Source organism: Trichechus manatus, unplaced genomic scaffold, assembly GCF_000243295.1.
Source record: "Trichechus manatus latirostris isolate Lorelei unplaced genomic scaffold, TriManLat1.0 scaffold00114, whole genome shotgun sequence".
Classification (NCBI taxonomy): Eukaryota; Metazoa; Chordata; class Mammalia; order Sirenia; family Trichechidae; genus Trichechus; species Trichechus manatus.
The window spans coordinates 6,883,884-6,896,847 of record NW_004444050.1 but is presented as its reverse complement, the minus strand read 5'-3'; the positions used below and the strand labels follow the sequence as shown (position 1 = coordinate 6,896,847).

The following is a 12,964-nucleotide window of genomic DNA, read 5'->3' as shown; positions in this document are numbered from 1 at the left end:
GGCCTGGTTTTTATGCTCCACCACCTGGTTCCTCGGATTGCAGTAGCACCTTACAGACGAGGAAGAACTTGGCCAGGTCTGAATCTAACGTCCCAAGCCAAAGGCAGTATTTCTTCACTCTCACGATCATTTTGGTTCAAAGCAGAGTCCTTTAACAAGCTCCCTGCTTCAAAAGCCCCACACCTCTTTGTTTTGTTATGCTTGCCTAAACATGTCTTTCAAAGAGCCAGGTTTGTAAATATGATTTTCATATAACCCTCTCCTTTGATTTTAAATACAGACTACACAAGTGCACGTTTGTAGTCAAACTTTGTCCCCTAATTTAAAATGTTTTCTTGGATTAAGTCTGATACCTTAAAACATTAGGGAGTTAAGAGCACCAAGATTGTGTCCTGGCAGGTGATACAAAGCCATGTACCTATACCCGAGCTGGGTGGATTAACGCGGAGTATGCCAGACAGAAGGACATGTTGGTTTCTCACTAGCTGTGTGTGTTTTTACATTTTATGTTTTCATTTCTGTTGTTTTCTAAACATTTTATAATTAACCTTTGATTCTTTTTCTTTGATACGTTTGTTGTTTAGAAGAATATTTTTAATATCTGGCCATTTGGGGTTTTTAATTTATACTTTGTCACTGATTTTAGGTTTTACACGGTTGTGGTCAGAAAATATCGCCTGGTATATGTTATGTTAGTAAATGTTCTTTGGACACGTGATGGTGTGACATGCTATCTTTTTGTAAAGAAAAATTTTCATTTTATAGTTATTAATTGAACCTTATAATTATATTATTAAAATGCCCTGTGATTTTTTTTTTGGGGGGGGTCTACTGAAACTCCTGTACATTTACCCTATCTTAAAAGACTTTCACAGACTTTTCATTGATCTCTCCTTGAATTTTCAACATTTTTTTTCTTTGTGTGTTTTGATATAATGTAATTCCATGCATTATAGGGATGAGCGATTCCTTATGAATGATGCTATATATATATATTTGCCTTGAAGTGTTCTTTGATCAGAATGAATATCATAAGTCATTAAAGCTCACCAAGTTACTTGAAGTTTATGAATTTTGCTTTATTTTCATTTTGCTACTTTACTCAGCATTTCACATGGTGTCTTTTTTCCTTTGTTTCAGTTTGCCAAGGCACGAGCAACAAGCTCACTCAGTTGGGCACTTTTGAAGATCACTTTTTGAGCCTCCAGAGGATGTTCAATAACTGTGAAGTGGTCCTGGGAAATTTGGAAATTACCTACGTGCAAAAGAATTATGACCTTTCCTTCTTAAAGGTTAGTTCACTGAATTTGATTTTCCTACCCAAATATGATAGAAGTAAATATGAGTAGGTAAAGGCCTTGGTAGAATTTAATTTTAAGTGTATATGCTTTTTCTATAGTAGTCACAGTTTCTAGGGAACTGTACGTAGCCCCAGTGCAGTGGTTAAGAGCTTGGCTGCTAACCAAAAGGTCAGCAGTTTGAATCCCCAGCTGCTCCTTGGAAGTCCTATGGGGCAGTTGTACTCTGTCCTATAGGGTCGTTAGGAGTCAGAATCGACTCCATGGCAACAGGTTTGGTTTTAGTTTTATGAGAAGAGTTTTACGAGAAGGCGACTTTACAAGCTAGTGCCAGGTTATACACCTGCTCCTCATTTATCGACTATCTCATTATCTGACATTTTGCATTTACAACAATAGTAAAAAATCTACTGTCCCAACTATTTTGCACATTAACAAGGCAACAAGCAGGGTGGCAGTGGCTGTGGAGCGCCCCATCCCTTGAGGAGGGTCTCTGGGCAGCCTCCAAGAAGCTGGGCCACGCTGCCCTGTGCCTGCCACTCCCTCCAGCTGGCAGGATGCCTCATCCAGCTGCCCACGGGGCTGGCTTCCTCCATGGCTACACCCTCTGGGTGGACATGCAGGCAGCACCCAGCCCGTGGGCACCTGTTATGGGTTCCCAGCTCTTATGTGGCCTGAGGCCTTGCAACTCAAAATTGCTGTGGGGTGGAAAGGGAGGAAAGAGAGAGGCATAGGAGAGGGTGTTTGGAAGAAATGCGTACAAGTTTAATGACATCCCAAAGTCAGTCGAATTGTGCCCGAAGCCTCCACCTTGGTGGGACCTGGTGCAGGCTGGCTCAGGCCCTGAGAGCAGAGGGGGCTCCTGGGTGGTGAACACCGGACTTGCTGGGCTGGGAGTGGAGGCCTGGTAGCAGCTCCGCAAGGGAAGCTCTGACCAAGCACAAGAGGAAGGTGACGTGGTTAAGCCGTGGGCCCTCCAGTCACACAGCCTGGCTTTATCCAGCTTTGTCTCCCCCAAACCACCTTCTCAGCAGAGTAATAATCCATAACTGGACTGATCGTAGTGATGAGCACATCAGTAAATCTTAGCTGTTATTATTTCTTTGATCATACTTTCTAAATAAAAAAAATTGGACAAATGGATGGTCTGAAAACAGAAAAAAAAATCCTCCATTTTCGCATAGTGCCGGTTTTTGGGTACTGACTTTGTCTTTGGAACTTAATCATTTGAGGAGTGAGCGTAGCTGGAAAAGAATCCAACTTACATACAACCGTAGTTATGAACAACCCCTATAAAGCCTATTATATTAAAAATTCAAGGTACATACAATGGTTCATAATAACAAACGGGCACTACCTTGTGACACACATGAAAAATTATTATTACTATTACTGTATTATTATGTTAAAGATGTTTTAGTGTATCTGGAAGTATTTCTTTAATGCTTTTTATGCATATAAAGGTACACTATATACTAAGACGAACAGTTGACTAACTGACATTAGATATGAACCGTACCTAACTGTTCTGACTTACGTAAAAATTCAATTTAAGGACAGATTTAGGAACGGGGACTGCCTGCATCAAATGGAAGCAGACTTGTCTGGCATTCCGGTATCATCATGGACACTAGTATTAATCCCTAAAGCACTGCTTCAGGTAATGATGTGCTGGTAAAGCCCTGCGTTGTAACATTTGCCAATTTCCTTGGTGTAAATACTCCCACTATGGCTGATTTCAGGCTACCAAGAGTTTAACAACCAGTTTACAAAATTCCTGAATATTTAACAATAGGCTCAAGTGAGCTGGAAGGCACTGGCTCTGAAGGCTTCAGACTTTGGTGGTAGTTGAACATTGATTGGATTTGCTTGACCTTCTTCTGGGTTTTGATTTTTTGAAATAAGGAAGCATGCAAGACTGAAACAAAGTAATCAGTAAAACATTTCGATTTTCATCCGAGTGTATTGAACACCAAGTAAAATGACAGTCACCGCATTTCTAAATAATATCCATTATCCTTTATGAATGCCAGTGGACTCCAAGACAAAAGTGCCGAAATAATTGTAAAACCTGTCATCTGCCTTCCCCCAGTTTCAATCATCTGCACGCTTTATATTTTTAGCCACTTGTGTGCATTACATTTCAGTCAGGTGTCCTGGGCCTCTCTGGACCCACTTTAATCTTCGTATTCTTGAATCTGTCAAAGTAACAAGTTGACATTTTATCTCTTAGACCATCCAGGAGGTTGCCGGCTATGTACTCATTGCCCTCAACACAGTGGAGAGGATTCCCTTGGAAAACCTGCAGATCATCAGAGGAAATTTACTCTATGAAAACACCTATGCCTTGGCCGTCTTATCCAACTACGGTACAAATAAAACTGGAGTGAGGGAGCTGCCCATGAGAAACTTACAGGGTGAGTGGCTGGGGAATAGGGAGATTGTAGATGTGGTTCTGATGAAACTCACACCCTTCTTCCTGTGAACTTCTTGCATTTCTTTATCCCACCTCAGAGAAGAGTTTTATTCATCAAATCTATATGTTTTGAGAGCCAGCAGTGTGCAAGATACAAGCAGGTTGAAGTTACTAAGATGATGAAAGACGGTAGGGTAGGAATGGAAGGTTTAAGCCAGGTCCCAACTCTTCCAGGGGCACGGAAAAGTATTCAGGGAGTTAGTAAGAAATGACAAAGGCTCAGAAATAGAAAATATGGCCAGATGGCCTGGACTAGAATGGGAAGTTTTCATGCTTAGAGAGTGAATAACTGCCAGCCTTATTACTGGCTCTCAGGTATTAGGGACATACATTAAAGAACAACCCACATTTGTGGTAGTTTCAAAATCCAAACCAGGAAACAGGAAGTCCGGGGATGGCACCAAATCTCTGCCCCCGAGTCCTCACCCTTTCCTTGTGCCATGTAGGCCTGATTCAAGGAGAGGCTATGTAGCGGAAGCATTTGTATTCAGAAGTGCGAGGGGGCTCACAGGCTGAGATCTGGGCCCTACATCCAAAGACGAGACTGGAACTAGCCAGGCACACCCCTCTGGGTTGGCTCCTTGCTTTTGCCGTTCTACAGAATTTCCTCTGGAATCCTCACTGGCTACTTTAACTGCTCGGGGCACCCACGCACACGTTTTTTGGGTTTATGCTAATACTAATTTGTGTTATATGTGCGTTTTGGTGTGCTGGTCTATTATATGTATTCAGTCTGCCCCTCTCTGCCTGTCTTGCCTCACGACTCTATCATAATGAGAGGCAGTGTGTGGTTAAGAGCGTGGATTTTGGAGCCACACTGTCTGGGTTCCAGCCCTGGCTCCATTGCTTACCAGCCAGTTGGCCCTGGAACGGGTTATTTAACCTCGTGTTTCAGTTTCCACATCCTCAAAAATGGGGATAATAATGGCAACTTGCCTCCTGGACTGTGGAGAAAATGGACTGACTTCATATAGGTAAAGCATTTAGAAGCTATTTCTATTGTTTTGCTACTGTCCTAGGCTGGGGTTTTATAAATCCTGATAATTTAATATAGTTCTATTAGTAATTAACTACCCCAGTGCCTGCCACACAGTAAACATTCATGCAATGTTGAAAGTAAAAATGACAACTTTTCTGTCTCCTGAACTAAGCAGGAGGTGGCAGCTGAACCCCCTTCACCTTGACTCCCCCCTACCTACTCACATAGCTAACTGTAGATGTTGCGTAAGGCTCCATCTTTGGATTCTTCCATCCCTAAGCTTTCTTTCTTGGCCCTCTGACTGTTCTCCTAATTGTCTTGACATCCCTATTCTTGGAGCCCAGTCTGACCTCTCATCAGCGTTGCATGGGCTTGTCTCTGGCTCCCTAGTTAATGTTTTCACTCGATCACCTGGCTCTCGTTGCTGCCTTTACATCCCTTCTCTAATCCGGCATCCAGAGCCCCACAGTTTGACGCTTTCTGACCTCCACGCCATCCTCCCACTCTTCCTTTATTCTCCACCCACCACGGGGTAACCCATCCTCTCTCTCGACCATCTGTGCCTGTGCTCCGGGCCTCTGTCTTCCTGCATTGCCCTTACTTCATTGTTCTCAATTGTGTGCCTGTCAACAGCCTGGGAAATCTCACTTCTTTCCAACACCCTAGCACATCTTCCCAGGGAGAATCCTTCCCTCTTCACGTTGGTACTTAGTTTGCATCCATCCCCTGCCTGTGGGATGCTAGGCATTATCTAATGTATCTGAGATTGATGCTTCTATATTTAGTCATTGGCTTACTGTAAGGTGTAACTAAATAAAACTTACGAATCAATTGAAACAATACCCAGCCCATGGAGGGCCAGCCTATCATCCTACCGTGTGTCCTGGTCTTCCGTGGGCATGAGGTTGTTCCATTGCATGGCATGTCTGTCTTCCCCCATGTGTGGCAGAGAAAAGGCAACAAGTTTAATTCATCTGTGTACACTTGCCAGCCAGAGCGACAGCGTTTTGCACATCTAGGTCCTCCAACAGGCGCTTATGTTCAGCTGACTTTGTCACTGATGCAGCTGTCCCATTGCCCAGGCTTGAGCTCTTTATCATCTCAGACTTTTTATGTCCTATCACTTCTTCCTTTGAAATAACTGTCAAGTCTTTTACTTCCTCTTTTTCCCCTTTGCCACATGGAACCAGCTCCACATGACTCAAGACCAGTCACTGGCAGTGCTCTTGTCCCTGGTTCCCCCCATTTGTTCTCCTATACTTACCAGATTCTCTTTTTCGGTATTAGTTTCACCCCTTTTCCCTACTGAAAATCCTCCACAGACACCCCTGAGCATCCTGGGTTAATGCTCACCACCTTCCCCAAGAATTTGGAGCCAAAGCGCTTCTGCTCTCCCCACCCTCACTCCTCCCCACTGTGGTTCCTCCTGCCAGGTCTGCTTCCCGGGATTACTCACTTACTGTCCCCTCCATAATTGATGCTGTGCCCCTGCCTGAAACACTCTTCCCTCTCGTCTCCAGATTCCTAAGTTCTAATCACTTTTCAAGGCCCGACTCACGAAAAATCCTGATTCCTCAATGGTGGCACTGTCATTGGTGTTTCCTCCTCTGTCCCCCACTGAAACTCTCCTGGGACTAATCGTCGGGACCCTTGCTTATACCCTAGCGCCTTTTTTAGCAGAATGTAAAGCATAAAGACGTGCATACAAGCATCATAATCATTTAAAGGCAATGGGAAGTCGTGGCCATCTGTCCTGACTGTGGCTCCTTTCTCCTGCAGAAATCCTGAGTGGTGCCGTGAGATTCAGCAACAACCCTGTCCTCTGCAGCATAGAAACCATCCAGTGGAGAGACATTGTCGACAGTGATTTTATCAGCAATATGTCAGTGGACTTTCACAGCAGTCTGGCCAGCTGTGAGTATTCCCCAAACTCTCTCTCTGCCCCCAATGCCTATGGGGGCTTGAACTGTAGAACATGAGGGTGGGGTAGGAGTAAAGAAGGTGTGTTTAAACATCTTTTTTAAGTCTCATTAGTCTTTCCAAGTTGTTGAGTTGACTCCAACTCATGGCAACCCCAAGTGTGTCAGAGAAGAACTGTGCTCCATAGGATTTTTAGTGGCTCATTTTTCTGACGTAGATCTCCAGGCCTTTCTTCCAAGGTGTCTGTGGGTAAATGTGAACCTCCAGTCTTTCAGTTAACATCTGAGCGCATTAACCATTTGCGCCATTCAAGAACTGTGTTAGTCTCATAAGCAGTAAATAAATTATTTGCCAACTAGAGGAGGGTTTATTTAAGACAGAGGTAAAGTCTGTTTTTCGTGGTAAAAGTTAGCCTGCTTTGCTGGCAGGTTAAGTCACCCCCATGGGCCACTAAGCCCTCATGTGCCCATTGAGAAGAGCCTACTGGGATTAGGGCAAGGCACAAGGGTCTCCTGTCAGTCCTGGCCCTGGGGGCTTTTCCTATCCTGTTTTGTGGATCTTGGGCAGACTTTTCTGTGTTTCTTACTTGCTGCCAAGTCCCAAAAGGAGCCCTGGTGGTGCAGTGGTTAAAGCATTCAGCTGCTAACCAGAAGGTCAGCAGTTCAAACCCACCAGCTGCTCCACGGGAGAAAGATGTGACAGCCTGCTTCTGTAAAGATTATAGCCTTGCAAACAAACCCTATGGGGCAGTTCTGCCCTGTCCTATAGGGTCGCTGTGAGTCGAAATCGACTCAGCGTCAACAGGTTTGGTTTGGTTTTCAGGCCAAATGCCAAAGTGACCGGAAACCTGGGGCTGAACTCTGCCCTCCCAAGGATGGGTGTTGACACTCTTACTCAGAGCCTCCGGCAAAACTGGACACAGTGCAGGGAGCGAGCTTGTCCTACTTCCCTTAGTGTTTATGACCTCCTCCCTGCTCCATTTGTCAGTAAGGCAGCTCATGCGAGGGAGAGCACTGGCAGGGGACAAGGCAGTAGGTTAAGGTTGAAGTACTTGTCCCATTGCCAGCGCTGGGTGGCTTATGCTTACCAAGCACCTCTGGGTCTTTGTGGTCTTTCAATACTTCCCAATAAAAAGTGCTTGCCACTCCTCCCTTGTTTGCACAACTCTACAATGGGTGCATATTTGTTTTTTGGTCTCAAAGAATTTGGATGGATCTGACATGGATTTTCATAATCATCAACTAGAGCCCCTTTGTTCTGTAAATATTTTATTCTGCTAGGTACCCAGTGTGTTTGCAAGAAAATACCAGGTACCCATCTACTCCTTGCAAGAAGCTAAAAGCTGTATTTTAAACTGTTATGTTTTATATTATCCATGAGATGAAAGTGGATTTCCTCAGCTGTCTAATAGATAATGAGGAAGTTAAGTTGTGCACATTTATAACAAAAAAATTGACAGTCATGGAAAGGCTCTGAGGAAAATCCCTGTTAGCCACAGATCAGATCTAGTGGTGCAAATGGTTAACATACTCAGCTGCTAACTGAAAAGTTAGAAGTCCGAGTCACCCAGAGGCACCTCAGAAGAAAGGCCTCGCAAACTACTTCTGAAAACGCAGCCATTGAAAACTCTAGGGAGCACGGTTCTACACGGACACACCTGGGGTTGTCCTGAGTTGGAATCTACTGGGTGTTAACGAGTGGCTGGGCTCAAGGCTTGTTTCCCAGCCAAATATATGATCAGATAAGTGGCCCAAAATGGCTCTCCTACACTCAATACCAATAACCTGGAAAAAGACCCTCCGAAAAAAGGTTGGAAAGGAAGAATGATGGACAAGTTCATGCAGTAAACAAGATTCAAATATACAAAGCTATGAAATAGAAAGCAGTTCAGTACTATTTAAGAACAGACAAGCAGATCAGCCTAACTAAGTCAAAATGTCCATAAAGAAGTTTGACATCTCGAACAAAGAAGGAAAGAATGCATTATTCAGTAAGTCATTCCCAGCGGTTAAATGATTGGTGAAAAAATCAGTGTGAAAAACCATAAAGGATTTTTTTTTTTTTTAGGTTAGTCATATGGGAAGGTAGAAAACCACCATCCACCTATATTTTCCTCATGACTTCCGTGGCAGTGGCAAGTTCAGAAGCCCACCACCCTCCTTGTGGAAAGAGAAATGCCATGCCATTGCCTAGAGCACTGCAGGCCCCACAGTGCTTCTTAGTAACTTGTCTCATTTAGTCAAAAAATCCTATGAGATCATTTAACTGTTTTAAGGAACAGGATCTGAGATTCAGGAAGGTTATACAATGTGCTCTAGCATTACTTGATTATTGCTATAACTTGGGATTTTAAGTTAGTATACATGGGTTTACTTGAGAGGAAATTAAATTCATCACTCATTCCATATACCAGTATAAATTCCAAAAACATATTAAATATATTTAACAAAATACTGAAATTCGGACTGCCAACCTTTTGGTTAGCAGCCTGACTCTTAACCACTGCACCACGAGGGCTCCATTTAAGTGCTAGAAAGATACATAAAAATATTTACAACATCAAGTTGAAGAAAAACAAAGTTAGGAAACTTCTATGTGAAAAAAAGTTAATACAAATAGGAAAATACTGTATAATATCCAATTGCCATGAAAAGGGTTAATATCATTCCTTATAAAGCCGTATAAAGTAGTCTTTGAAGTCCTAAGAAAAAGAGGAACCTTCCAATAAAAAAATGAGCTAAGGAGATCAGCAGGCCACACACACACTCATACAGTAAGATGGCCAAGAAATAAAATGTTATTTCTTGCTGTAATAAAAAGAAGGGCGAAATAAGAGGACATTATTTTTGCCTTTGCCAAAGATTTGAGTTCCTTTTGATATCTAGACACTTGGGTCAGCAAGGGCGTAGAGAAACAGCTATTCTCATATTCTGCTTGTGGGCGTATAAATTTTGGCAATATGCTTCGAAGGCCTTAACGCAGGCACACCCTTGACCTATGAATTCCACTTCTAGGAATAATAGGGAAGGAAATAATAGGGCAATTGGAATCATGAGAGGGAGAAAAACATTTTTTTACGAGAATATTTATTGCAGCCTTATTTATAAAAATATCAGAAACAAATTATATGTCTAAAAATAAGAGATTTGTTAAAGAGACTGTGGTACAGCCATACCATTAAAAATCATGTTAGGAGAAGAATATTTAAAGGCACAAAAAATTTGTCACAGCATTTTATTAGGTTCTTGGTTTTGGTTTTTTGGTTTTTTGTTGTTTTTTTTTTTTTTGGTAAGGTTATAAAAGAATGTGTAGTGTGATACCAGTTCTAATATATAAGTATACTTATATACCTATATTGATTACCATGGGATGATTCACATTTTCTTCCTTGTGGGTTTTTTTTCTATTATCCATATTTTATATTATGTGTCTGAATTTCTTTTTTGTCATAAGGGGTTAACAATAGAGTTATAGACAGAACTTGAATTCAGTGGTTGGCAAATGTTTTCCCCTGTTACAGAAAGATGCCATTAATGGTTATTATTTAAAATATATTTTTGATTTATACATCTATTACATACATAAAGCAGAAATTGGAAAAATACAGAAATGTATAGGGTAAAAAGTAAAAATAACTCATAATTTCATTACACAGAGACAACCTCTTGTAACATTTTTATATATATTGCTTAGGTTCTTTCTCTCTCTCATTCTCTCTGTCTCTCATCTGTCTCTGTCTCTCCAGCTCTTGCCCTCTCTCTCTTTCCACACCTCTCTTCACAATATAAAGTCACACCATCCACTTGCTGGAGCCATTCCCTGTCTTCCATGACTCCAAGGAGAGCCAGTCATTGCATTAACTTCCTTCACTCCTGGTGGTGACTGCAGAATTTATCAGACAGATTAGAGGGTGTCCTGGTTGGTTCAACAGTCATTTGGCAAACTGTCAGCTCTTCTGTTTGAAATCTAAATTCTCCCTGACTGCGGGAGACTTCGGGATAACGATTAACTCCATTAGGTTACTGTGTCTTCACAGTAAAAGATATCTGGATAGACTGATTCCTGTTTAACAAATTTGATAGTCAGCCTGTTCCATATAGGTATAGCACTTTGGCCTTCAGAGTTCTCAATGCAGATAAAATGAGATTACAAACCTTAGATGCTATACTTTGTAATTGATCAATTATAAAAACTGCAAAAGTTAATTGATCAGTTAATTTTCAGACAAATTTCCAGCTTGCAAATTAATAGCTGAGGTTTTACATAATCAACAAAATGGTACACACTGTCAATACTTTCACCCTATGCAAGCTGTTCTGTGCCTATCTCTGGTTTGGAGTCCAGGAGTTTTCATTTACAAAGATTGTCATCAGGCTAAGATTTATCTTCAGACTCCAGTCACGCCAAGATGACTAGTTCACCCAGTCAGCCAAGACTGGACATAGCAAGAATGTAGTGGTTGTATACCAAAGACCCAACCATACCTGACACCTTGAACGTTGCTGTGGGAGACACTGGAAAATTCACCAAGCCCAAACGAAATTTAAATCCCAGTTTATATAGCCTGTGACAAGTCAACAATTTCTTTTAGCCTCAGTTTCTACATCTGAAACGTAAATAAAAGTACATGTCTCATTATTATTTTTTTTTCTCATGGACATCTTTTTAATCATCTTATAAACCAACCAGCCAACCAACCAGCTTAGCCGCTGAACAGACAAACAGAGAATAAGAACGTTGGAAACCATTCTTTGTTTCTAGAATGTTAGTTTGCACACACAGTTGGGAATGGGTCCATCAGTGTCTCTTCATTGGTTCCCTTTCACTGAGAAATGAACTTAACTATTTTATATTTTAGGCCAAAAATGTGATCCAAGCTGTCCCAATGGAAGCTGCTGGGGTGCAGGAAAGGAAAACTGCCAGAAATGTAAGTCTGTGAGGAGAATTTCAGAGAAACATGTGGCCACCTTTCCACTTCTACTTAGTGATTGTGTTTGTTCTTCGAAGACTCCACAAAGCACCCTTGCCTATAGGACAGATGTCAGCAGTTATGTGAGTGACATTCTCGCAAATCTCCCTGCATGCCGTCCAGCCAGGGCAGGCTATTTTTGGCACTTCAGACTGTCATAAATAAGTGAAAGCCAGCCACCTCATCTACTAGTCATCCCCTTCTAAACTATATGTTTGGGAGATGTTCCTGGGAATGAAAGATGGCTCTAGTCTACATGAGTCACCAGACTTCTTGTTTTTTCTCTCTCTCTCATTGGTAGTCACTTACATAGAAGCATGAACAGTGTTTAGCAAGAGGGGTTTTTCTGGGGGCATCTTACTTAAGGATAGACAGATTAGCTGATATGTGTGTGGTTGTCTGGCTCTACACTCTCAGTGACCATGGAATCCAGGGACATGTAAGCTTAAAGACTGTCTGTCCTTCTGTCCTTAAGTTTCATTGTAACATGGCTGTTAAGTCCTCTTAAGCACTACTTCTTGTCAGGGCCTTTTGTTATTTGTATGTACTTTCCTTATTACCCAAAACACTCAGTTCCAACTAGTCTCTAATTATCTAGCTGGTCTAAAAGTCTAGACTTGATCTGGTTTACTCTCCCAAGTGACTAAAAAGAAATAAGAACAAAAGGTATAATAAAGAAGGATGATGGTTTGATTTCATCTGGCCAAATGTGAATATTGGGGAACAAGCCCCAGAATCGCTCAATCCATCCTTTTTTCACCTTTTCGTTTACTGTTTGCAAGTGCTCTGTGACACCCCTGGGAAATGATCCCTCCGTCCTCCACGTGCTCTTCAGCTCATGGGTGATCTTTGCTCTTTTTCAGTGACCAAAACCATCTGTGCCCAGCAGTGTTCTGGACGCTGCCGAGGCAAGTCGCCCAGTGACTGCTGCCACAACCAGTGTGCCGCTGGCTGCACGGGACCCCGAGAGAGTGACTGCCTGGTGAGACGGAGCTCTGTTTAGCCCTTGTGTGTCAGGCCCTGCAGTCATTATACATTGCACCCCCACCCCAACCAAAAAGCACTGTGGTGGGCTTTTCTGGCCCCAAGATTTAAAGAGCTTCCTGTGGGAGAAATTCAATGATGAGCATACTTAATAGCAGATGTAGATAGATATTTTGCCAGGTAACAAAGTTTATTTGATTATCTTGCTTCCATCACTTACTATGCAACCTTCAGCAAATTATATAACCTCTCTGTGCCTCAGTTTCCTCATCTGACAATTGGGTGTTATAAAGTATCTGTTTTTTATGTGATCTAAGTGGCATAATGCATGTCCATAT

At 42.2% G+C, this 12,964-nt stretch overlaps 1 protein-coding gene across 2 annotated transcripts in view; it reads left to right on the top strand.

Annotated features, from left to right (window-relative positions):
- The window catches only part of EGFR (epidermal growth factor receptor), a 215,176-nt gene that overhangs the window by 140,894 nt on the left and 61,318 nt on the right, over positions 1–12,964 (top strand). Inside the window, exons 2-6 of one of the 2 annotated variants that reach the window (XM_004383965.3) lie at positions 1,141–1,292; positions 3,532–3,715; positions 6,533–6,667; positions 11,532–11,600; positions 12,506–12,624. In XM_004383965.3, the coding sequence (XP_004384022.3) occupies positions 1,212–1,292; positions 3,532–3,715; positions 6,533–6,667; positions 11,532–11,600; positions 12,506–12,624 (588 nt within the window). In that variant the 5' untranslated portion in view covers positions 1,141–1,211. Of the gene's footprint in view, positions 1–1,140; positions 1,293–3,531; positions 3,716–6,532; positions 6,668–11,531; positions 11,601–12,505; positions 12,625–12,964 lie in introns of those variants that run through there. The other variant, XM_023738321.1, reaches the window with a different exon arrangement.